This window comes from Panthera onca, chromosome D1, assembly GCF_046562875.1.
Source record: "Panthera onca isolate mPanOnc1 chromosome D1, mPanOnc1 haplotype 2, whole genome shotgun sequence".
NCBI lineage: Eukaryota > Metazoa > Chordata > Mammalia > Carnivora > Felidae > Panthera > Panthera onca.
In genome coordinates, this window is record NC_138348.1 from 51708772 (window position 1) to 51732324 (window position 23553).

The 23553-nt window shown below is 48.2% G+C and overlaps 1 protein-coding gene across 17 annotated transcripts in view; it reads right to left on the reverse strand.

Moving 5' to 3' along the window:
- Positions 1–572: 572 nt before the first annotated feature.
- Positions 573–23553, reverse strand: part of DNHD1 (dynein heavy chain domain 1) — a 92971-nt gene continuing 69990 nt past the window's right edge. For 13 of the 17 annotated variants that reach the window (XM_078433151.2, XM_078433148.2, XM_078433147.2 and 10 more), the window contains 19 exons: positions 18255–19863; positions 17860–18068; positions 17459–17663; positions 17284–17386; positions 13247–13396; positions 12821–13003; positions 12260–12691; positions 11581–12040; positions 6950–7276; positions 6570–6722; positions 6214–6392; positions 5123–6082; positions 4737–4923; positions 4410–4532; positions 4123–4324; positions 3067–3158; positions 2783–2932; positions 1770–2569; positions 573–1592 (listed from right to left, as the gene is read on the reverse strand). In XM_078433151.2, coding sequence (XP_078289277.2) covers positions 1242–1592; positions 1770–2569; positions 2783–2932; positions 3067–3158; positions 4123–4324; positions 4410–4532; positions 4737–4923; positions 5123–6082; positions 6214–6392; positions 6570–6722; positions 6950–7276; positions 11581–12040; positions 12260–12691; positions 12821–13003; positions 13247–13396; positions 17284–17386; positions 17459–17663; positions 17860–18068; positions 18255–19863 — 6875 coding nt within the window. In that variant the 3' untranslated portion in view covers positions 573–1241. Of the gene's footprint in view, positions 1593–1769; positions 2570–2782; positions 2933–3066; positions 3159–4122; positions 4325–4409; positions 4533–4736; positions 4924–5122; positions 6083–6213; positions 6393–6569; positions 6723–6949; positions 7277–11580; positions 12041–12259; positions 12692–12820; positions 13004–13246; positions 13397–17283; positions 17387–17458; positions 17664–17859; positions 18069–18254; positions 19864–23553 lie in introns of those variants that run through there. The other 4 variants (XM_078433159.2, XM_078433164.2, XR_013550138.2 and 1 more) reach the window with 4 other exon arrangements.

Sequence of the window (23553 nt, forward strand, 5' to 3'; positions counted from 1 at the left end):
AAATCTCAGAGTCATCCTAAACTTGTCCTCTTCCTTCACTCTTCACATCCAGCCCATCAGCAAATCCTATGGCTTTGCCTCCTGAATATTACCTAAATCTATCAATTCTCCATTTCCGCTGTTGGGACTCTAATCCAAAGTCCATCATCTTCCACTAGAATTACTTCAAGCCTCCAAATAAATATTCCTCCTTGTTACTCTGGAATTTCTTCTATCCATCCGCCATAGAATAGCCAGAGTTATCTTTTCAAAATCCAAATTAGATCATGTCCTCTCATACCTAATACTCTCTACTAGATTCCTCATGCTTTTTAAAATAAAATACAAGATCATTATCACAAAAAGGCTGTATGTGGCCTACCCCTTTCTATACTTTTCCATCATTTTGTATCTCCCTGCCCCTCATTCACCACACTCCAGCTACATGTTCTGTCCTGCCTCAAGACCTTTGCACCTACTGAGGGCTCTATCCAGAAACTCTCCTCCTAGATCTTCAAGTAGCTCCCTTTCTAATGTTTAGGAAGCATCCCCTGACCACCCAAGTTATACTAACTGCTTCCCTCTAGTCATGCTCTAACACATCAGCCTCCTTTATTGTCTTTATAACACATAGAAATCATCAAATTTAACTTATCCATATGTTGACCTTTTCCTTCTCTGTCTTCCTGCTTTGGAACAACCTCATAAGTGCCAGGAAGAGCACGTGATCCAGAGGAGTGCTCAATAAGTAATTGTTGAATGCACATAAAACCTTGTATCTTAATTTGGCTTTTGTTTTTTATGTGTATGACTCACTGGGAGAATCCATCCCAGGGGAGGGGATGACTGGTAGGGCCAGACTGAGGCATTCTCAGTAATACAACCAAGGCTCTAAAAAATAATTTTTCAGTTCTAATGTTCTCTATAAAAATATCCTTTGTGAAAAAAAATGTGTGTGTATGTATGTATATGTGGATATATATATCTCCACCCCTTGTGGATTTAGCACAAGTACTGAGACCACAGTAGAAAGCTGGGCAAGGATTCAGGATCCTGTGTATTAGCCATCCCCATCTGCCTAGAGCCTTGGATACATGACCAACTCTAGGCCCATCTTCCCACGGGATACCCACATCCCCCTCTCAGTTGTGCACACTGGGGTTTCCCCTTAGCGTGTCAATTTTCCATGTGCACACCGCCTTGCACTACTAAATCTCAGAAACCTTTAATCGAATCACCCCAACTTTATTTTGGTTGAGGGCTCATGGCAAGGGTGGGCTGCACACATGGACTCTCAGTTGGTCACAGGTGGCGGGGCTGAGCTTCGTGGGCAGGGGCAGGTACATCAGGATGTTCCTGCTGTGCAGCCTAACAATGCCTAGGGGGCCTTCCATGTACACAGGGCAGGAATACACAGGCAGACCGGCTGGAGGTGTCAGGTCATTGGCGCCCCGAGCCTGGACGCAGACGCTGACCGGAGGCAGAGGGCAGGGCTGGCTGGAGGTGCTGTCCTGCAGGGCCCCTGCTAACGGGTCCCACTCAGCGTTCCGGAGCTGTAGCCCAATCAGCAGCAGCCCCATCTCTGGAACTGTAGGATTTGGGCTGTTCACCACCTGGGGGCGCAAGAAGCTTATCAGGCAAGGCTAGGAGGGGTCCTGGGGGTGCGGGGTATTCGAGCAGATGGGCCTACTAAAGGGGAAAGATCACAAAGAGGCAAGATGGGTAATTGCACGATGTAATCAAGGATTTGAGGGGGAGGAAGTGTAAACGGAGGGATGGCATGAATATACCTGGAGGTGCAAAGGGTTGCTGTTCAGCTCCTGACGTTTATATGGGAGCCCACTGAAGCCAGGGCCTTGGCATTCAGGGAGATTCGAGCTGGGCACACGCTGGTGCAGGGCGCCCGTAGCAAAGGTAGCCTCCCAGCGCAGTGACAGCAGCAGGCGGCGCGGGTGGCAAAAGGCTGATAGGTGAAAGATGCGCCCTGGTACTTGGGCGTCCACCCCCAGGTAGCGAACCAACAGCTGCCCACGGCGGGACAGCTGTCGCAGCCAATGCCAGGGCGGCTGCGGGCCGGCAAGCGCATAGGGACGCCAAGGCGGGGGTAGGCGGCCAGTCCAGAGAGCGTGGGCCACCGCGGCACAGCGCCGGGAGGCGCACGGGGGCGCGCCTTTCAGCTGCTGCAACAGGCAATCAAGGTCGCATAGCACCGTGCACGCCAGCTGGCTCAGTTCCAGCACCTCGGTCTGGAGGAAGGCCTGCAGAGGCCGCTGCTGCGGCACCACCCACCCGGCGCCAGACTCTTCCGGGCGGGCGGTGTCCATGAGCAGAGCCTGCAGTGACTCCAGCCTCCTCTTGGCCTGCACTAGGCGCTGCCGCAGCCGCCTTTCCGTGCGCCTGGAACCTCCTCGAGCCTCAGGAACCCAAGCAGGTAGACTCCGCTGTAGCGCGCTCAAGAGAGCGCGACTCTTGCGGTGCAACAGCCAGGCCTGGGGGCCGGCACTCAGTCCGCAGCTCTGGGGTTCAGGAGGTGTGGGCAGTAGGTGCATCTGGGCCTTGCACTCTGCCAAAGCATCCAGTTCCCCTAGCTCTTGGAGGTGGAGAGAGGGAAGATAGATAGATAAGATGGACTCTGCCCCACCCAGACTCAAGGGAGTAGGCCTTCCTCTGACATTTAAGCCACCATCCCATAACTGTGTGAATATTGCCCCCTCCTACACCTTTGTAGGATGCAGCTCACATTCCTGAGAGAGTGGCATGGCATGGGTCCCCACCCCAACACAGATACCTGGCTGGAGCTTACCTGGGCTGGGCAGCAGGGTGGCCAGCAGATACTGGGGTGTGTGTGGTTGAGCCCAGCTCCCACTGCTGGGGCTCAGACAGGCTTGTGTTAGGCTAGTCAGGGCCTCCCTGTCCTTGCTGTCTCCCACAGGACCCCCATAGAAAACTGAAGCTGAGAATGAGGTCAGAACCCCTCAGTTCTAGCCTCTCCAGTTTCCACCACCTCCCAAACCCAAACCAAAAACTCAGTACTCCCACTCCCCCTGCCCCTCCCAGGGCTTTCCATGGGGACAGGAAGATTCTCACCAGCCAGCTCCTGCATGGCAGCACTGGGATTGCTAAGGCTGGCCCACAGCTGGTCTTGGATCTGAAGGACCTGGGTCAGGGTCACTTGACTCCTGGGGGAGGGGAGCAGGAAGCAGGGTTTCAGAACCATTTATATGCTGAGGACTCTGGTCTGTCTAGCCCAAGCTCCCAACTCATAAGGGCTCACCAGTCATTTGCACTTAGCACTTCCAATATAACTTGTTTTTTTTGTTTTTGTTTTTGTTTTTGTTTTTAAAAGTAGGCTTCATGCCAAGCCCCGAGCCCAACATGGGGCTTGAACTCAGGATCCTTAGATGAAGAACTGAGCTGAGATCAAGAGTCAGATGCTTAACCAACTGAGCCATCCAAGCACCCCTCATACAGCTTGCTTTTTAACTGAAATCATCATATTTCCCCCATACCAGCCACCCAATTGTCTTTGGCAGAAATCTGGGAGGCTGTCTTGACTCCTCCTTCTTCACTCCATATTTACTCTCTATCTCTACTATGACTACCCTAGTCCCTTCCACCCATACCATGGCCTTGTCCCTTGAGACTGCCAGAGCCTCCTTTAAAATTGCTCTGCTTGCCTCCAGCCCTATCCCATCTGGTCCATTCACACTGCAGTCAGTGAGAGTGATCTTTCCAACAGACAACTAGGATCACATTTCTTTTCCTACTTAAAACCCTCCAGTGGCTTCCTACTCTCCTCAGGATAAAATCCAGTCCCTTGCCATGATCTTAAAGGCCCTTTACCATAAACCTTGCCTGTCCCCACTCAACCCCCCAGCGTGTCCCCCTCAGCCACACTGAAATCTCCCTCCTGCTGAGCCTAGATCCCTCTGCTCAGAAAGGCCCCATCGGTACCTGATCTGCCTCTGCTTCCAAGACTCAGTTCAAAGTGAGATCTCAAAGTCCTTGGAGGAGACTTTCTTGACTACCCCCCTGCCCTCACACTTTGGTGCTTCCCAGGCATGAATTAGTCATACTCATCTAGGATGTGGAAAATGCACAATGTTTGCTGAGTGACTGAGCAAGATGGATGGGGTCCCTCACCAGCGGCCCCTGTGTGCCTGCAGCTTCATTCCATAGAGCTGCCGGTATAGCAGGAGGCCATGTAGGAGGACCAGAGGCAGCATCCTGGTTGGGGATTGTACATTCCGTCCTTGCTGGGCTAGCTCCATGCTGTTGATCAAGACATGGCCCAGCTCCAGGGACTGGTCCCAGAAAACAGGCATGGAGTGCTGAGTCAGTACAGCTGGGGCAGAAGGAGAGTGCTGGGTCAGCACAGCACAGGTACCATCCTCCTCCAATCTGAGAGACTATAGTGGGGAGCTCCTCACCTGGTAAGGAAGCAATAGCCTCTGCAGACAAAATAAGCCAAAGACGAAAATCTCTGTGGACAGTGGCCATGTTCCTGCTTGCAGGTTGGGCCAGAAGCAGTTCTGACTCCAGGTCCGAGACCACTAGGGGTCAAACATGGGGCTGAGATCAATCACTGGGTAAAGGGTCAGATGCAAATTTAGGGATCAGACTTGAGGCTCAAGGGTCAGGAGTCAGACACAAGGGACAGACTTGGAGTGAGGGGATCAGCCATGAGGCCTGAGAGTTCAAGGTCAGGCCAGGTACTGGACAGGGTCCAAGAAGCCATATTTAGGTAGCAAACACACCCCTGGCTCCATCCAACAGCCTCCACAAAGGCTGTAGCAGCTCCTTCGGCCAGTGAGGCATCAGATGACAGTTCTCCAGCACCAGCCAGTGCCCTTTGTGCATAGCCTGGCATAGAGTGCTAACCACTACCGAGACTGGATCCCAGGCTTCAGAGCCCAGGGCGATCACCTCCAGATGCTTCTGTCCCTGAAGACCAACAGAGAGGTGGCAGAGTAACTCAAAGTGATCCTAGGTGACCCAAGGGACCCAAGGTAATGCCACAAATGACCCCCAAAAGTCCCTGAGTAAGCCAGAAAGATCCATGGGCATGCTGGGAGGGACCACCACACCCCATCTCAGTCCACAGAGGTCTGGTGTCTGTGTGGCCAACAAGCAAGGCTCAAACCTGCTCATGCCTGGCAGCCAGTTTCTGGATGACAGTCAGGGGATGCATGGTGGCTGTGGGGTGACCAGGTGGTGGCAACAAGATCAGCACGGGCTGAGTAGCCTGGCTGTGTTCGAAGGGTATGGTGGAGGCATCCAGGTTTTCATCCAGGGGCCGGCCCAGGAGGCTGGTGGTAAAGTCAGCCAGGGCCCTTGCCAGGCACTCAGGTCGCAGCACACGCCACAGAATCAGCTTCTGGAGGAGACTAAGTGGATCAGGTCCAGGCCCAGGCGCAGGACCCAGCACTGTGGATGACAGGGACAGATAAGCCTGCCAAACATTGGAGTGGTGTGCCAGGGATGCACACAGCCCAGCGAATGGTGGCAGCAGCTCTAACATCCTACATTCTTGCCAGGCTCTCAGCCCCAGCCAGGCTGGTCGAGCCACACTTGGCTTGCTGTAGCCTGTGCTAGGAGAGGCTGCCAGGCCAGGCCAAAGTGCCAGCCTCTCCAGCTCTGGTGCTTTCCTTGCCACTTGCAGCAGAGCCAGAGCACCCAAGGCACCCACCAACGGTAACTGGGTCAGGCCCAGCGCAGCCACAGTGCTGCCCAGTAGCTGGCGGGTCAGCTGTGTTCTCAGCTGCAGCAGACGGCTGGGCAGGTCCTCCCCTTGATGAATCTCATACTGCTCCATGCTGTTCAGGGCCCGCTTGGTGGCTGCTAGCCAGTTGTCTGGGTGCATACGGAAAAGTGGAAGCAGGTTCTGCAATGGGCTAAGGGCCTTTATAATGGCCATTCCATGCCAGACCACACGCCGATAGGGTGCCCACAGTACCACCTCCTGCCGTCTCATTTCTTCTAGCTCCTCACAGTGGGCACGCAGCTGACATAGCTTTGCCTGGGCCCTCACCATCTCCCGGAGGAATTTGGCTGGTTTCTGATGTTTTGGGTTCTGGAGCAGCAGCATCAGCAGCAGCCCCTCCTGCAGACAGTCACCTGTTCCATGGGTCTGATTCTTTCTCACGTGGTTCCCCCACCATCCACACTCATCTCCACCCCCATATCTGCCCCCTCCCCGAGCTCATCCCCACCCATAACAGGACCCCCAGGCACCTCAGCAGCCTCCACAGCTTCAAAGGAATCCAGGGCTCTGATCTTTATGTCCTGCCAGCGGCTCTCAAGCTCGGGACACTCAACGCACAAGATTTCGTGCAGCATCTGTTCCTCTAGGATTTCCATGTTCAGGCTCAGATCCAGTACATTCAGCCCCTTCAGCAGCTCATAACCTAGCACTTGGGGTCACATAGGGACATAGGGGATGCTTAACCCCTTGACAGAACCAGGGTTGGGGTACACAGAGAGTATGGCACCCTGCTGCAGTACTGAGCCTGCTCGGGGTCAGACTGAGTGAAGCTGGAGACCTGGTGTGTCCACAGAGCTGTGGTGGCAACTTACCCACTGGCACTCACCTTTTTCCAAGGCATTGAGGGGGAGAGTAGTGCTCAGATAGAGACAGAAGCTGGGTTGCACCTGGGGTGGGCTCAGCTTCTCCCGCCGCAGTAGCCATTGTAGTTCTTGGCACCCTAGGCCCAGCTCCATGTTGGTCAGTAGCACGGGCAGGCCTATGAGGGGGAGGCAAGGACACCCTACTCACCATGCCAGCACGCAGCCCCCTCTCCTGTACAAAATCTGGCTCTCACTGGCTCCCCCATGGATAATAGGAGGATTCCCTCAGGGCTCTTCAACAGAGTTAGTGCTTGGGTTAAGGATGGGAGCAGAGTTCGGGCTGGGGGTGAGAGGCTTGTGGGGCCACAGAAGGGGGACATGGTGGGTGGGGACCAGTTCTCACCACTGGCAGCTGCCTCCTGGAGCTGAGGACCGAGCTCTGGGTCAGTGCCTGAGAGCACACAAAGGGAGGGAAGGGGCAGAGCCCCAGTCTCTGAAGCCAGCCTTGACCTCTGTCTCTCTGTCTTCTCCTCCTCCTCCTTCTCCTCCTCCTCCTCCTCTTCTTCCTCCTCCTCCTCTTCGTGCTCTTGCTTGTTTCCCTCCTCCTCATTTTCTCTGTCCTCTGTCTTCTGCTCTTTTGCCTTGCCCTTAGTCTTATCACTCTCTTCACTATTGCAATCTTCCTCTTCCATGGCCTCTTCTTTTTCTTGATTTCTCACAAAGCCCATCCCTATGACAGAAAGATGGAGAGGAGCTCCTCTCAGAGGACAAACTGGGCTCCTAGGGAACACCATTCACCCAAGGGCTCTATCTCTTGAGGGAAGGTCCACAGGAAGACACCTCAGGAAAGTCACTTAAGCTCTTTCTGACTCCGTTTCCTTAGCTGCAACATGGGGTTGATATTAGTAGGTACCTCACGGAGTTACTGTGAAGATGACATGAAACGATACAGAGAGAGTACTCAGCTGGACATAGTAAGCACTCAACAAATGTTAGCTGTCATTATTATTTCCCTAAAACTCCAGGGAAGTCTGCTCCATTTCTGCCTTTCAGCGGTCGGTTAGAAGAATCCGTGTATCTCTCCTTTTGCCTAAGCTACTTTTATCATAACGAAAAGAATTGTTGCTAATATAGAAATCAGTGCCTGGAAGTAGCAACTGCTAAGTGAAAGACCATAAACTATGGAATTAGCCAAGTCCTGGGCCACGGTATGGTGGACACAGATGGCTGGCTCCCCAGCCACCTTCTCCTTTGCCTCCTCTACAGCAGGAGCTGGAAGAGAGAAATAATATCTTTTTAAGTATTAAGAAATTTAAGAATTTTTTAAAAGTATTAAGCATTAAGAAGTGGGCAAGTGGAGGTTGCTGGGTCCACAGTTTGGTGGATTCATTTCCTATTGCTTAACAAATCACCACAAATTACCACTTAGTAATAAGTGCTGAAAACAACACCCATTTGTTATGTTTGAGTTCAGGTTAGAAGCCCAGCACAACATGACTGGGTGCTCTGCTTGGGGTTACACAGGGCTAATCAAGGCATCAACAGGGGCTGCAGTTCTAATCTGGGACTTGGGTCCTCTTTTAGGCTTACTGGTTTTTGACAGAATTCATTTCTATCTCACACATTCCCTGTAGCCCACTGCATCTTCCACCCAGAAATAATAGTTCCTTGAATCCTTCTGTGTTTCAAGTTTTCCTGGCTGCCTCTTCTTTCCTCCTTGCTTCTTTGAAGGGCATATGTGATTACATTGGGCCCACCCAGATAATTCAGGATATCCCTGTCCTTTGTGTGTGAGTGTGTGTGTGTGTGTGTGTGTGTGTGTGTGTGTGTGTGTGTGTTTAGCTTACTTATTTATTTTGAGAGAGAGAGGCAGAGAGACAGAATCCCAAGCAGGCTCTGTGCTATCAGTGCAGAGCCCGACTCTAGGCTCAAACTCACGAACCCTGAGATCATGACCTGAGCCAAGATCAAGAGTTGGATGCTTAACTGACTGAGCCACCAGGCAACCCCAGGATATCTCTTTATTACGGTCAATTGATTAGTAATCTTAGTTACATCTGCAGAGTCTTTTGTGCCATGTAACATAATCATAGGAGTAAAAATAGAGGACAAAGATGACGGGGGCCAAAACTCTGCCTACCACATGTAGCTGTTCAGATTTCTGGAAGATCTTTTGTTTTCCTGATGAAAGGGACAGAAATGGCTAGCAGCAACTCTGACATGATGCTTGGAAGGATAGCACCCAAATATGGTGGCTGGAAAAACCAGGAACTTATTTCCTCATAGTTCTGGAGGCCAGAAGTCCACAGTCAAGGTGTTGAGAAAGCTGTACTCTCTCTGAAGCTTTTAGTATATGTGCTGCCGAAGCGAGCACTCTCTCTGAAGCTTTTAGAAAAGACTCCTTCCTTGCCTCCTCCAGCTTCTGGTGGTTCCAGGAGTTCCTTGGCTTGTGACTACATAACTCCACTGTCTGTCTCCCTCTTCATGAGGTCTTTACTTTCTGTCACTATGCCTTCTCTTTTTTCTAAGGACACTTCTCACTGATTTAGGGCCAACCCAGATAATGTAGGGTAATCTCATTTCAAGGTTCTTAATTATATCTGCAAGACTCTTTAACATAGAGGTTCTGTGGGTTAGGACTCAACCCACTACATTCAACCCACTATAATGTGATAAGCCAACATGCTAGGGATTATTGAGCAGAAAGACAGAAGGATCTGGGTACTTGAAGGCAACACTGAAGGCTGGTGCCTGCTTATCTCAGTACTTCTTATAATGTGAGATAAATAAATCCTTATGTCTTAAGCCATGGTAAGTTGGGCTTTTGTTACTGATAGTGATAGCATTTCTAACTGATACAGCGAGTTAGTGGGGAGGCAATGAGGATTTTTCTTTTCCCTACTAATCTGTGTGGTGGGTAAGAAGTTGGTTTATCTCATGGGATTTGGACCATATGCTCACTGAACTTCAGTGGATTTAGAAGAAGGCATGCTGGCTACTTCTCTACTTAGATGAGAGGAACAACCCTCAGGAAAAAAAACTGTAAGAAAATTCCTTTCTGCTCATATCAAGCAATTTCAGACCACAAATGTTCAGATACTCATGCACCTTGCTGATTTGTAAAGATGGTTATCTACCTCATGTTGCATGGAATAGGAAATTACTGGCTATTGGAAGAGGCTGGAAAATCAGGGAAGGTAATTTTCCAGATCCATCTCAAGCACTTCTCTTTATGCATTCTCTGCTTGACAAATTTAATAGTCTCCCTTCCCCTTTTGATTTGGATACAGCCCCCAAGTATTCGGGGCTATGTTCCATGGCCAATTACCCTGAGCTCACTACTCAAACTATTTTCTTACTACAGCTCTGAGCTGAAGGCCAAGGTTTAGCTGGATGGCAATTAAGGCTTAGTGGAATTGCTCAAGCCCCCAGAACCAATGTTAAGAGAGAAGACAGAAAATAGGGTTTAAATTCAAGAATGAGAGTGTACCAAGATTTCTGGCATTGGTTAATAGCTAACAGAATCCTTATAGATGAAATCTGGAGGAAAGAAGATGAGAGATTTAGTGGAATTAGCCAGAAAATCCTCCATCTGGTAACAAGTGATCAGTGTTTGCTTAATTTGAAGACAAATCCTAAGCCCCCATCCCGTTCCGATAGGAGTGGCTATGTATGGCTGAATAGCTACAAACAGGATTCTTGACCAATGTTCCTTTCACAGATAGCCCTGGGTACAATGGACAAGGAACATCATACTGTTCATTAGAACACAGGACAGCTGAAGTGGCTGTCCCAAGAACTCACTCTATAGCCAGTGAAGTGATGCTAATCATTTGCCTTCCTATCTCTGTCTGGCATTACACAGTACATGCTAAAGACTAATTAGATAAGTGTGTGTTTCTTACCCTTATCCAGTTTCTAAACAGGAAGTTTACTGTGGTTATCTTGATTTGATTTTGCTTCACTCTGCATATTGGATGTACTGCTATGGTGAGATTGAGAGTGTACTCTGCCATAGGTTATAGAATCACAAAGAGCCACATCTAACTCTGATCAAGAACAATGAACACTGTTCACAGCTCCTGGACTCAGAATTGGATGCTGCAGCTAGATGTTTCTTCATTGTGTCCCTTACTAGAAAGGGTGTAAATTTACTTATAGTTGCACATGTGATAGTTATATACTGTGTATTTTCATAATGGTGTATGGGCACAATGGAAGGTTATGCTGCACAGCCAAGGGATGGAATGTAATAATGGTAGCAGTAATACATTAGTAGTAATACTAAAATTTTTGAGAAATTATTTTTAGGCACTATGTGAACCCCTTTTACATAAATTATCTCACTTAATACGATGTTTTGTAAGATGGGTATAATTAAGATGCTAATTTTATTGTCAAATAAATTTTGGCTTAGAGAGATTAAGTACCATGTCTTAGTTTGCATAGCTAGCAAAGAACAGGTATTTGACCCAGACAGTCGGATTATAGAGCCCACATTACAGACTGCTTTATTATGTACCTTCCATTGTAGATATCTATTACTGTCCCCAGTGCAACTCCCAACCCCTTCTGGGAAATAAACATCATTTTCTCCTTCCCCTACCCAATACCCTTGCTTCCTTCCCCTAGGAAACACCTCCTTCTGACACTCGACCCAGATAGGTCTCTGCTCCAGGCAGAGATAATAGAAATATTTCCCCAGAATTCCTGAACATGGGATAAATTCCGACAGTAAGGAAGGCTCCGAGTTGTAGGCCAAGTTTCTAAGAGTGCTGAGCAGACCAAGGAAGTGGAAGATCATGGACTGGTCAGACATGTAAAGTCAGAATCATTACAGTATAGGCCCCAAGATGCAAATGTGACCTAATTTATTAATATGTAGGCTGCTGAAATCTAGGATACGCTGGCTACAAAAATTTAGTGTCTTTATTATGAAAGGGAGAACCACCTGTGGCTGAGTGCTGGCGGTTCAGATACCTGAGAAGGAGAAGCATTATGTTCATTATCCCTGGCTTTATATCTGCACTTTACCTGGACCTGGGGCCAGGCATCTAGTCTCTTGCAGAGGCAGTGGGTTCAGCCAGATGGGGGCCTGGTTGCTAGGGTCAAGCAGCAGAGGCCAACGGAAGCTGGAGTAGTGGGTGTGACTTCGCAGGAGCAGGCCTGCCAGGCGGGCTGACTTTGCCTGGGGCTTCAGGTCTCGGTCCCACTGGAACTGTTCAGATTTGGAGCTAAGCAGGGTCAGAAGGTTGAAGGGAGAGCGTGTGGAGAGCAGGGGGTTCTTTGGTGGCATGATGGCAGATTTCTGCTTCTGCTTCAGGGCCTGTTTCACATCATCTGGGCCCAGGGGCTCCTGGAAGCCCCTGCACAGAGCCAGCCACTTGTCCAGTAGCTCCTGGCGCCGCAGTGCTGGGAAAGGACCCAGGTAGATGATGGCAGCTGAACACAGAAGGGCATCCCCGAACATAGTCGTGCAGTGCCCCTTCAACTTCTGGTGTGGAAGGGAAGAACAGAGGGCATGTAGGCCAGCGAGGAGGGTGCAGGCAGAGAGGGTCTGGTAGAGAGGGCGTGAAGCAGGGTATGCAGGAAAGCATGGCAAGGAGGGCAGTGGGACAAAGGGAGGCAGTGAGGGTGCAGGGAGGAGCAGAGTTGTTGGGGTCAGTGGGACAGAAATGAGCTTTGGGGGAAGACCGGGGCAGGAGCTGGTTACCTGGAGCTCTGTAGTCCAGGACTGCATAGGTGTGAGCAGTGCAGACTTTATGGGCCACTTGTGATATTGGCCACATTGAGCGCGAATGAGATTCTCCATCACACGGTTGTGCGAAACCCAGGAGTCTTCCAGCTTGTTGGCCAGATCCAGTTTGTGCTCCAGGGTCTCCTGGGCCTGGAACTGGCGGTGGCCCAGGAGGGCCTGCTCCCGAGCCAGCGTGGCCTCTATCTGCCGCAGCAGCAGGCCCGTGGGCAGTCCCCGACGCTGTGCCAGCCCATAGCGCAGGACGGCCCAGAGCCAGGCCGCCAGGCTCGCTGCAGGTATGCTTACTGCCCGCAGAGCTGCATCACTCATACCTGGAGCCTTCAGAGCTTGGGCTAACTTTATCATCTCGGAGTCTGTCATCTTCTCCTTGGGGAAGAACACCAGCTCCTGGGAAAATGTGTTAAGAGGGGTAGGGGCAGACACAGGTTTTCTGGACCTGGCCCTAACAGCCTCGCTCTGCCAAGTCTCCCCTTTGTGCCTCTGCTCTCCTCCTCCATCGTGCTCCACATTCCCTACCTGATAAAAATCCTCGGTGCATAAGAGCTGCTTGGCGCTGGCCCAGCCTGTTTCACAGTGGAACAGATCGCACAGGGCGTCGGTCACCCGGACCACAGATTCCGGTGGTACTCGATAGCTCCGTAGCTCCTCAAAGTCTGCTACCTGCAGCTGGCTCAGAGGCCCCAGGAATGCCTTGCCCATCTAAATGAGATATGCACTCTTGAAGTGAATTTCCAAAGTGTCCTCTTCCTTCAATGTGTTGCCAGGAGTGATCACCTCTTCTTAGGAGTTCCCATGAGGGACCATTCCTCAAGCCATCCTACTTTGCCCCTCCCCCACGAGACTCCATGACAAGTCACCCCATTCTTTCCTCTGGGCATCCTGTGAAGTGTTGTCCCCTCCCAAGAGAAGAGCAGCACAGGGCAGGCAGCAGCAAGACCCCACCTGCTCCAGGAAAGCCTCATACTGAGCCCGCAGGGCATCCCGCTGCTTGGTCAGGTTCTTGATGAGGTCCTCCTGCTGCTGACACTCCGCCAGCTGCCGCCTATACAGCAGCTTGTCTTGCTGGAGCTGCTGCTGAAGTATGTGGAGGTTCTGCAAACAGAGGTCCAGGCACTGCAGCTCCAGATCCTGGGCCAGGTGGGCTTACCCCAAGGGGAGCCCTGTGGGCTTGGGACTGCAGCATACTCCTCACTTGATAGTCAGGAGGAGCTAGTTGAACTCCATGTAGGCCACAAAGACTGGGCCCTGGAACTATCACTTACTGGTCTGTGACTTACACACTTGGTGATGCAGCTCCCAGTGGGTGACTGCTTCTCCTGAACTGCCACACAGGCCCAGGCAGTCTGACTCTGAAGCCCACATGCTTAACCATTATGCCATACTCTATCTTACTTGACCCATTAGTGGCATTTGTCATACAAGGCAGTTCCCTCCCTCTTGAAACATTGTCCTCCCTTGACTTTCATGACCCCGTGTACTCCTTTGGCTTTCTCCAACTTCTGTGGCTGCTCTTACTCAGTCTTCTCCTCTACCATCCCTTCAGTATTCCACAGCAATGTTTCAGGGCCCCCTTACCTTCTCATCCTACACTTCTATGTGCCCTCCCTAATCTCATGCCTTTCATTACCACTTAAATTTTAACAACTCTCAAATTGCTATCTCTAGCCAGATTTTTTTTCCTGAGCCTCACATCCATGTGTCCATCTGCTTCATGGCAATCTCCTCTTCAATGCCTCACAGGCCCCTCAGAGCCCACATGCCCACAAATGAACAACATATTCGCTGTGCCCTGCCAGATCTCTTGCAATCTTACTCATCTCCTCACCCGTTCTTTTTCACAGAGAACTGTGGCAAAACACAGTTTCCCAAGGAAGAAAATCTCATTGTTACCCTGGCTCCATCTCTTCTATTCCCCCAAACCCAACCCATCTTCAAGGCCTTTCTGTTCTACCTCCCACATGTCCATCATGTCTGCTCCCTCACTGCATCTCAGTTTCCACTCTTACCCCCTTCTTCTCCTCTGCTCTCCATGCCGTAGCCAAATACCATCATCATCATGTTTCAGAACATTTGCCAACTCTCCCAGTTGGTTTACAAGGACTCTGTGCCCAGGAGACCTCAACTCCGCTTTCTAACCTTGTGTCTGTCCTTGCCCCAGCACCCCACTCTCCCAGCCATTCCTGACTTTTAGCTCCTCCAACGTGACACACATTCTCCTGCTTCTGGGCCTTTGCCCATGCTTTTGCTTCAGCCTGTGACAGTCTTCCCACCCACCCCCACTCCCTTTTACGCCAAATCCTAGCTAACCTCCAGGCATCAACTTTGGTGCACTTCATTCATTTCTTTACATATTTAAGGAATGATTTTTAGTGCTTGCCGTGTTCTACACATGGCTCTGTGCTACTCACTGTGGCACTTTGCTTTCTCTAGAAAGTCTTGATACTTCAGAGCTCCCTGGACTTTGTGATAACACACTGTTATCACAGTAACAGTAATTGCCTAGCTGAGTCTATATGTTCCAGTAAACTAGGCACCATGAAGGCAATGACAGTGCCTTATCTTTCTTAATTAGGAGGAGCTATCATTTATTGAACTCTTACTATGTGCCAGCACTTAAAAAAATTTTTTTTAACATTTATTCATTTTTGAGAGATAGAGAAAGACAGAGCGTGATGGGGGAGGGGAAGAGAGAGAGGGAGACACAGAATCCAAAGCAGGCTCCAGGCTCAGAGCTGTCAGCACAGAGCCCGACGCGGGGCCTGAATCCATGAACCGCGAGATCACGACCTGAGCTGAAGTCAACCGCTTAACTGACTGAGCCACCCAGGCGCCCCTGTGCCAGCACTTTTAAATGCTTTCCAAGTAAGATGTCATTTAATCCTCATCCTAACCTCTCTGGGTCTTACTTTTCTCATCTATAAAATGGGAAAAAGGATAGCCACCTCAGAAAGTTTTGGCAAGGATTCTAGTGACCTATCTATCTAGATGTAGACGTCGATGTAGACACAGACATAAATATCAATGAGTGGCTGGATAGAAAAAAAGTGGAGTTCCCTTAATTGTTGTAGAGTACAATAATGAATAAATGAACCAGTGGAATATGAGAGAAAAGGGAGATGGAGGGCTCCAGAATGACTCCTGGGATTTGGCTTAAGTGACTAAATGGATGGTGATGCCATTTCCTGGTGTGGGGAACACTGAAAGAAGTACACACTATTACAGCTGTTGAGTGAATGGGCAAAGGATCTGACATTGAATGCCTCTGACACTATGAACCTCTCTCTCCCTCTCTCTCTCTAAGGTTTTATTTTTAAGTAATCTCTATACCCAGTGTGGGGCTCGAACTCAAAACCCCTGAGATCAAGAGTCACATGCTTTTCTAACTGAATCAGCCAGGCGCATCCACTATGAACATCTCTTATTCAGATTTTTGGGTTTCTTATGTTGTGCTCTGATATAACTGACTCAAAGAATAGTAGCACCTTTAAATCAGATCAACAATTCCTGGTATTAATCACTTTGGGAAATGGCAGGACCCAACACAAGACACTGGAATTTGGAAAACACTTGAATGGGCATTCCTGTCCCTCTGTGAACTTTTTTGTTTTGTTTTGTTTTGTTTTCACCTTAATGAGCCCTGAAGTTTTATCTAAGCTAGTGACCCTTGGTGGTGGATGGTAGGAGGGTATCAGTACCGTGAGAACTCCAACATCATTTACAGAGAACACGATGACAACCATGCATGTAGACACAATGGAAGCCATGCCCCTAGAGTTGCACAGCACTGGGTGATATCCCTGAGGCACCCATCAAAAGAGACAGACTGGCCACTGGGAGCTGTATGGCCCGAAATCCCAGTTGAGGGGAAGTATTTGTCCTTTTGTCCAACCCATTTGAACTAGTGAGTTGACCACTAGTTCACTTCTCTGCAGTTATCCCTGAACCTTCACCAAAGCCTTGTGTAGCAGGAATAAAAAGAAAAGCTATTTTGGAATTCTCTCTTATTAAGAACAAAATGAGATTTAAGTTTGGACGAGAAAAATATCTCTTGTTACATGAGAATTGTATTGGGAGAGTTCTAAAGGAAAAGTGGAGTGGTTGAATAGCATTGTGAATGGGCACGGGGAGAGGGAGGAGAAGAGAAGAGCTGGTTACTGGGAAATGCCCTGTGGAGGGTGACTAAAGAAATTCAGGACATTGAGGTCTAGTGTACCATTCCAGTCTCTGGTCTGGTCTAAAATCTAAATTGACCCACTGCCATCGCCCATCCACATTTACTCGGTGGACACAAGAGCCTTGTATAGTCAGTGCTTTTGTGGAGGGAAAAGGTACAGAGACAAAGCTATATGGGAGAACAGGATGGCTATAAGAGGTGTGCTAACGAGTCATGATAGAGAATCCAGGAGAAGAAGAGATAAGAGTAGAGGTGATCATGAGAGTATAATCTCTGCCCTGTTTCCGTTGGGAATCCATGGAGATTTTGGGGAGTACACTGAACTTCCCATAGTCAAGGTACATACTGAGGAAACCAGAAGAAGACACTGGGGTTTCATGTGTTTAGAAGAATCGGCCTGATGTCAGCTGTGCCATGGGCAACCTTGAGCCTAAGCTCTAAAGGAGGTGATAGCAGAGACTAAAGAGATTCCCCTGAGGAAAGGAGTACTCTTAAGAGATAAGAACTGAGGTTCAGAGGTGCCTGGCTCAGTAGGTATGAAGTGTCTGGCTCTTGATTTTAGCTCAGGTCATGATCTCACAGCTCATGAGTTCGAGCCCCGCGACTGGGCTCTGCACTGTTGGGATTCTGTCTCCTTTGCCCTCTTCCCCTCCCCTGCTTTCTCTCTATCTCTCTCTCAAAATAAATAAAAATAAACTTAAAAAAAAAAACCCTTAGGTTCGGTTTGGGTGGTCCCTCCAAAATCCCCCTTTGGTCTCCTGCTTTGACCCTACTGTGCATACCTCACAATCTTCTCCCCCTTTACCTTGCGGGAACTTTTCAGCAACTGTTCCAAGTTAAAGACAAAGTTGGTGTGGGCATTGTGCTTCTCCATAAGCATTCTCAGATTTTCCAGGGCATTCTGGATCCTGGAGAAACAATATACCAATTAGTGGACCCAAGGAAGCAGGAGGTACAGTGCAGGAAATGGGGCCACTTACCGTTGGGCCTTCTTCTTAATCTGCAGAGTCATCTGTTGCTGCAGCAGCACGAAGGTGTCCAGAAAGTCTAGGAATGTCTTGGGGGTGACTAGTGGCAACTCAGGGCATAGGTGTCCATGGTAGCTGGCAGCCGAAAGGTGGATGAGAGCCATGGCTTTGGCCACACTGGGAATTGACGCCTGGAGGTCTGGGCACTTCAAGGAGTCTGAAATGGGCATGACTTTAGCCTGGGCTTGTGAACTTGTGGGGGAATGGGAAAGAAAAGGGACCCTCTTCTGACTTAGGAAAAGGGGCAGAAAAGGTGAAGGGGGTCACTAGGTTCTAGGGAGAGAGAGAGACTGACCTGAATCCTCATTAAAACTTGGTTGGGATGTGTAGTGAGAACAGTAAAAAGGGCTCACCATCATCAATGGATGGATTCTGAGCACCCTCCAGGTAGTGCCGGACCACACTGATCAGGGAGTCTTGGTCCCAGGGTTCATAGCGGTCAATGCTAGCAATGGCCAGTTGAAGAAGCCTCAGGTAAAGGGTCGAGGGCAGCTGTTTGTGGGCCTGGTCATCTCCAATCAGGATGAACATGTGCAGGTGGTTGCACACTTGCTGGTAGAACCTGTGGGCCAGGAGCTCAGATACTGTCCTCCCCTTTATCCCTGTTTGCCCATCGAGGTCCCAACCCCAAACCTGACCCCTTATCCCTGATCTGAGCTCTCACAGCAGCTCTTAGATTTCTTTTTGGCCTTTTGGCCAGGACAGAGCAAGAGCAAAGCAGTTCCTAGTATGGGGTTCTTGGCCTCACCTGTGCAACAGCACTTCCTTCTTGATGTTCTGCTTGACACTAAGGTTCTCCTTGGGGAGATGTTCTTCAATACTTTCCAGATCTGCCTCTGTATACTGGTCAGGGAAACTGCCCGAGGTTGCCAGGGCCAGCAGACGATGAAGGGTAGTAAGATCCACACCCTTGGGCACCAGCAGGGCCACTGGCTGGCCTAACATGCCAGCATGCCAGCTAGCATCCCGTAGACACTGGAGAATGGCCTCCTCTGAGCCAGATGGCAGATGGAAGAGGCGGGCCTGATAAATGCTAGCTGCCAGAGTGATGGCAGTACGGCGCCCAGTACCCAAAGCCCCTGAGAGCAGTATGCCATGCTGCCGAGGCCTGGCCAGCACCCGGACCAGACGGGCCACGTGCATGGCCATGGCGTGGCAAGAGGCAAGGGAGGCGTTCAACTTCAGCTGAGAGGCTGTGGTGGACAGCTGCTCCTCCAGGCTCTCCCACTGCCGTTCCAGGTACAGGCTGGGGCTCTCAGAGTTGGACCCTAGTGTCAGCTCCTGACTGAAGACCAGGTCAGAGGGCTTTTCCCAGGGGCAGAGTAGTAGCACTGGTAGCAACAGAGGAGAAACCAGGTCCATCTGGGCGGTTTTCTGCCACCAACTCTTGTTTCTGTTTAACTGAAGTTTGCAGCTGCAGGTTTTTGTGCCTTCATCCTGGCTTGTATCCTGACTTATAATTTCTGTGCTTTCCTTCTTTACTGGTGCTGTGGAAGGTGCTAGACCTGAATCATTGGAGGGTGAGCCTGTGGTGACCTGAAGGCCATAAGGGTCGTCCTCCTCCTCTGTCTCACTGCCACTGTTGCTTAAGTCCTCCCACTGGGCCAACTCCCCTTCAGATTCCACTTCGGGCACCCTCTCCTCCTCATTTTCTTCCTCCTCCTCATAGCCCTTGCCCCCATGCTGGGGTGCTGGCTCACAGCAGAAGACACTCTGAGCTACTTCTAGGAGCAGGTTGGCACAGTAGGAGCGTTCTCTAGGGCTATCCAGCCGATCACAAAATGTCCTCTGTGCCTCATGCAACCAAAGACGCACCATGTTACGTGTGGCCATCATGACTGTCAGGTGGGTGCCACGTAAGCCTGACACCCGGTGCAAGTGCTCCTGATGGTTGGGAATATCCAGAAAACCCCGGGAGCCCATCCTGGTTGGCAGCAGCTGCAAGCTGCCCAGTAGTTGGCTCACAGAGTGCAGGGAAAAGCGGTAATGTGGGTGGAGCGGGGAAGGCATAAAGCAGTTTCCCACAGCCTCCCAGGCCTCCACTGAGGCCCGGACCAGGGCTTTCGCTAGAACCCCCTCCCGTTCCACAGAGGGGAAGCGCTCAAGCCAGGCCTGGATGCTAGGTGTATGCCTGCTCAGAAGGATGGCCTGGGTCATGCTACCCAGGGCCAGCACTGTGAAGAGTCTAAAGAGACGTGGGCACAGTGGGAGCTCACAGAAGCCTGGTACTGTGGCAGTGGCAAGGAAGTTGACTAGAGGCTGCAGCATCTGCAATTCCAAGGTGCTGTGGGCATACACCGTGCCATCTATGGCCTGGCGCAAAGTCTCCAACACTGGCTGGCAGGTCTTCTCTGGGTCTGTGGGACATGAAGACTGACAGTGAGGACATGCAGGTGCGCACATGATGGTGTCACCTGTTCTTTCTATTCCTGCTTCCCTGGGTTTACTTCGGGCACACACAGGGTTCTAAAGGAATTTTGTACACCGGATGTGCTGGGACTTTGTCACGTCTGAGTATATTGTTCTGTCTCCCCCACACCCTCCCTAAAAGCGAGTGATTTCTTCTTCCTTCTCCCTGAAAATCCTATTTCTGTGACCAATTATTTGTTAACAACAGGAAGTTTGGAAGCTGGGACGGATGGAAGCCTGATCTGACACAATAGGGGGAAAGTGCAGTCATCACAGTCAAGAGAGAGGAGTTCTCACACACACACTTCTGTGAAGTCAGTGTTAAACTATGACTTATGTAAAATAAAATGTACACATTTTAAATGTGTAGCTCACGAGTTCTAACAAATGTGCACACCTATGTAACCGCTACTCCAATGATATTTGGAACATTTTCATCACCTCAGAAAGTTCCCTCATGACCCTTTGCAGTCAGTACCCTGCCACATTGTCCCAGGAACTTCTATATGATCTGATTTGTATCACTATTGCTTAGCTTTGCTTGTTCTAGAACTTCATGTAAGGGGAATCGTATTGTATGTAGTTTAGCATGTCTGGCTTCTTTCACTCAGCATGATTCTGATATTCATCCATGTTTCACGTGTGTCAGTTTATTCTGTTTTATTGGAGTAGTAGTCCATTATAAAAATACCACAACTTGTAGACCCACTGACACGCTGATGGACATTTAGGTTATTTCTAGGTTTTGACTGTGCAGAATAATGCTGCCACAGGTGCTGTTGACCACTCACTAATCTTTCTTTTGTGAAGTATCTTTTATCCATTTTTAAAAATGGAGTTTGTTTTCTTATTGAGTTGTAAGAGCTTTTTTATGTATTCTGGGTATAAGTCCTTTGTCAGATATGTGTATTGTATTTTTGTCTATGGCTTACTTTTTCATTTTCTTAACAGTGTCTTTTGAAGGGCATAGGTTTTTAATTTTCACAAAATCCAATATTTGTGTCCTAAGAAATCATTGCTTCTAACCAAGGTCATACAGATTTTTCTCTAACATTTTTTTGTAAAGTTTTATAATTTTAGCTTTTACATTTAGGTCTTTAACTGATTTATAATTAATTTTTGTGTATGTCATGGGGTAGGATTCAGGGTTTCTTTTTTTTCACCAAACAGATATGTAGTTGTTCCAACTTCCCCATTGAATTATTTTGGCACATTCGTTGAAAACCAATTGACTATATATGATTATATAAGATTCTCTGTTTTCTCCCATTAGTCTGTCTGTACCCATGTCCTTATATGAATACCCCACTCTCTTGATTACTATAGCCCTGTAGTAAGCGTTGAAATAAATAGTGTAAGCCTTTCCACTTTATTCTTTCCTTCCTTCCTTCCTTCCTTCCTTCCTTCCTTTCTTACATTTATTTATTTTGAGAAACAGAGACAGAGCACAAGTTGGGGAGGGGCAGAGAGAGAAGGAGACACAGAATCCGAAGCAGGCTCCAGGCTCCAAGCTGTCAGTACACAGCCCGATGTGGGGCTCGAACCCACAAACAGTGAGACCATGACTTGAGCTGAAGTTGGATGCTTAACCAACTGAGCCACCCAGGTGCCCCTATTCTTCTTTTTCAAAGTTGTTTTGTCTCTTCTAGGTCTTTTGTGTTTCCATATAAGTCTCAGAATAAGCCTATCAATCCTGTCATTTTATACAAAAAAAAAAAAAAAAAAAAAAAAAGCCTGCTCAGATTTAGAAGATTTAGATTGGCATTCCACTGAATCTATAGATCAACTGGGGGAGGAGAATGAGCTCCGTAATGATATTAACTCCTCTGACCCATGAACATGGTATATCTCTTCATTTATTTGTCTCCTTTACCTCAGCAATATTTAGTGATTTTCAGTGTTTATATCTAAGTTTATTCCTAAATATTTTAAGCTTTCAGATGATATTTTAAGCTATATTTAAAATTTTTGATTGCCAATTGTTACTAGGATATAGAAATACTTATGATTTCAATAGATTTACTTTGTATCCTATGACCCTGCTAAATTAAATTCACTTATTTATTCTAGCAGTTTTGTAGGGTTGTTTTGTTGTTGGTGGTGATGGTGTAGATTACTTAGGATACTCTGTAGAAAATCATGTTGGGGCACCTGGGTGGTTCAGTCCGTTGTGTCCAACTCTTGATTTCAGCTCAGGTCATGATCTCACAGTTCATGAGTTTGAGCCCCACATCGGGCTCTGTCTTGAGATCGCAGAGCCTGCTTGGGATTCTCTCTCTCCCTCTCTCTCTGCCCCTCCCTGGCTTGCTCTCTCTCTCAAAAAATAAACAAACATTTAAAAAATAAAAAAAAGAAAGAAAATCATGTTATATGACAGTAGAGAGAGTATTAGTTTGTCTTTTCCAATTTTAAAATCTTTTATTTCTTTTTCTTATTGCACTGCTGTGGTGCACTGATGTGCACCAGAGACCCACTGATGGGCCTCTGGTGCAATATTGAATAGAAGCAGTGAAAGTGGATGTTATTGCCTTGTGACTGATCTTATAAAGTGTTCAATATTTCACCATTAAGTACGTAATTAGCTGTAGGTTTTAATAGATGTCCTTCATCAAACTGTGAAAGTTCCCTTCTATTCCTAGTCTGCTAAGAGCTACCATGAATAGTGTTGAATTTTATCAAATGCATTCTCTTTATCTACTAAGATGATCTTACATGTTTTCTCATTTATTCTGTTAATGTCATAAATTATACTGATTTTTGAATGCTGACTCAACTTTACATTCTGGGGATATAGTCCATTTGATCACAATGCTCTGCTTAAACTACATCCCACAGATTTTGATATGTTTTGTTTTATTATTCAGTTCAAAATATTTTCTAATTTCCCTTGTGATTTCTTTGATGCATGAATTATTTAGAAGTGTGTTGTTTAACTGCAAAGAATTTGGGAATTTTCTAGGTGTATTATTGTTATTGAGTTTTATTATTGTAGTCAGAGAAAATATTCTACAAATTTTAATCCTTTGACATTTGTTGAGACTTATTTTATAGCCCAGCATTATCATTTATCTTGGAGAATGCTCCATAGACACTTGAAAAGAAAGTGTATTTTGCAGATGGTGGGTATGAGGTTCTGTAAATGTAAATATAGTTGATAGGGCTATTTAGATCTATATCCTTATTTCCTCTCTCCTGTTCTATTAAGTATTGAGAGGAGTATTAAATCTCCTGTAGTGATTTTGGACTTGCTATTTGTCCCTCATTTCTATCCATTCTTTTTCTTTGTATATTTTTGTATTTATTTATTATTTTATTATAATTTTTTTAATTTATTTATTTTTGAGAGAAAAAGACAGAGAACGAGCAGGGTAAGGGTAGAGAGAGAGGGAGATACCTCTATACTATACAATAGTATAATCAGAAGCAGGCTCCAGGCTCTGAGCTGTCAGCACAGAGCCTGACGTGGGGCTTGAACCCACAAACTGTGAGATCATGACCTGAGCCAAAGTTGGACGCTTAACTGCAGAGCCCAATGCGGAGCTTGAACCCACAAGCTGTGAGATCGTGACCTGAGCTGAAGTTGGACACTTAACCGACTGAGCCACCCAGGCGCCCCTCTTTTTCTTTGTATATTTTGA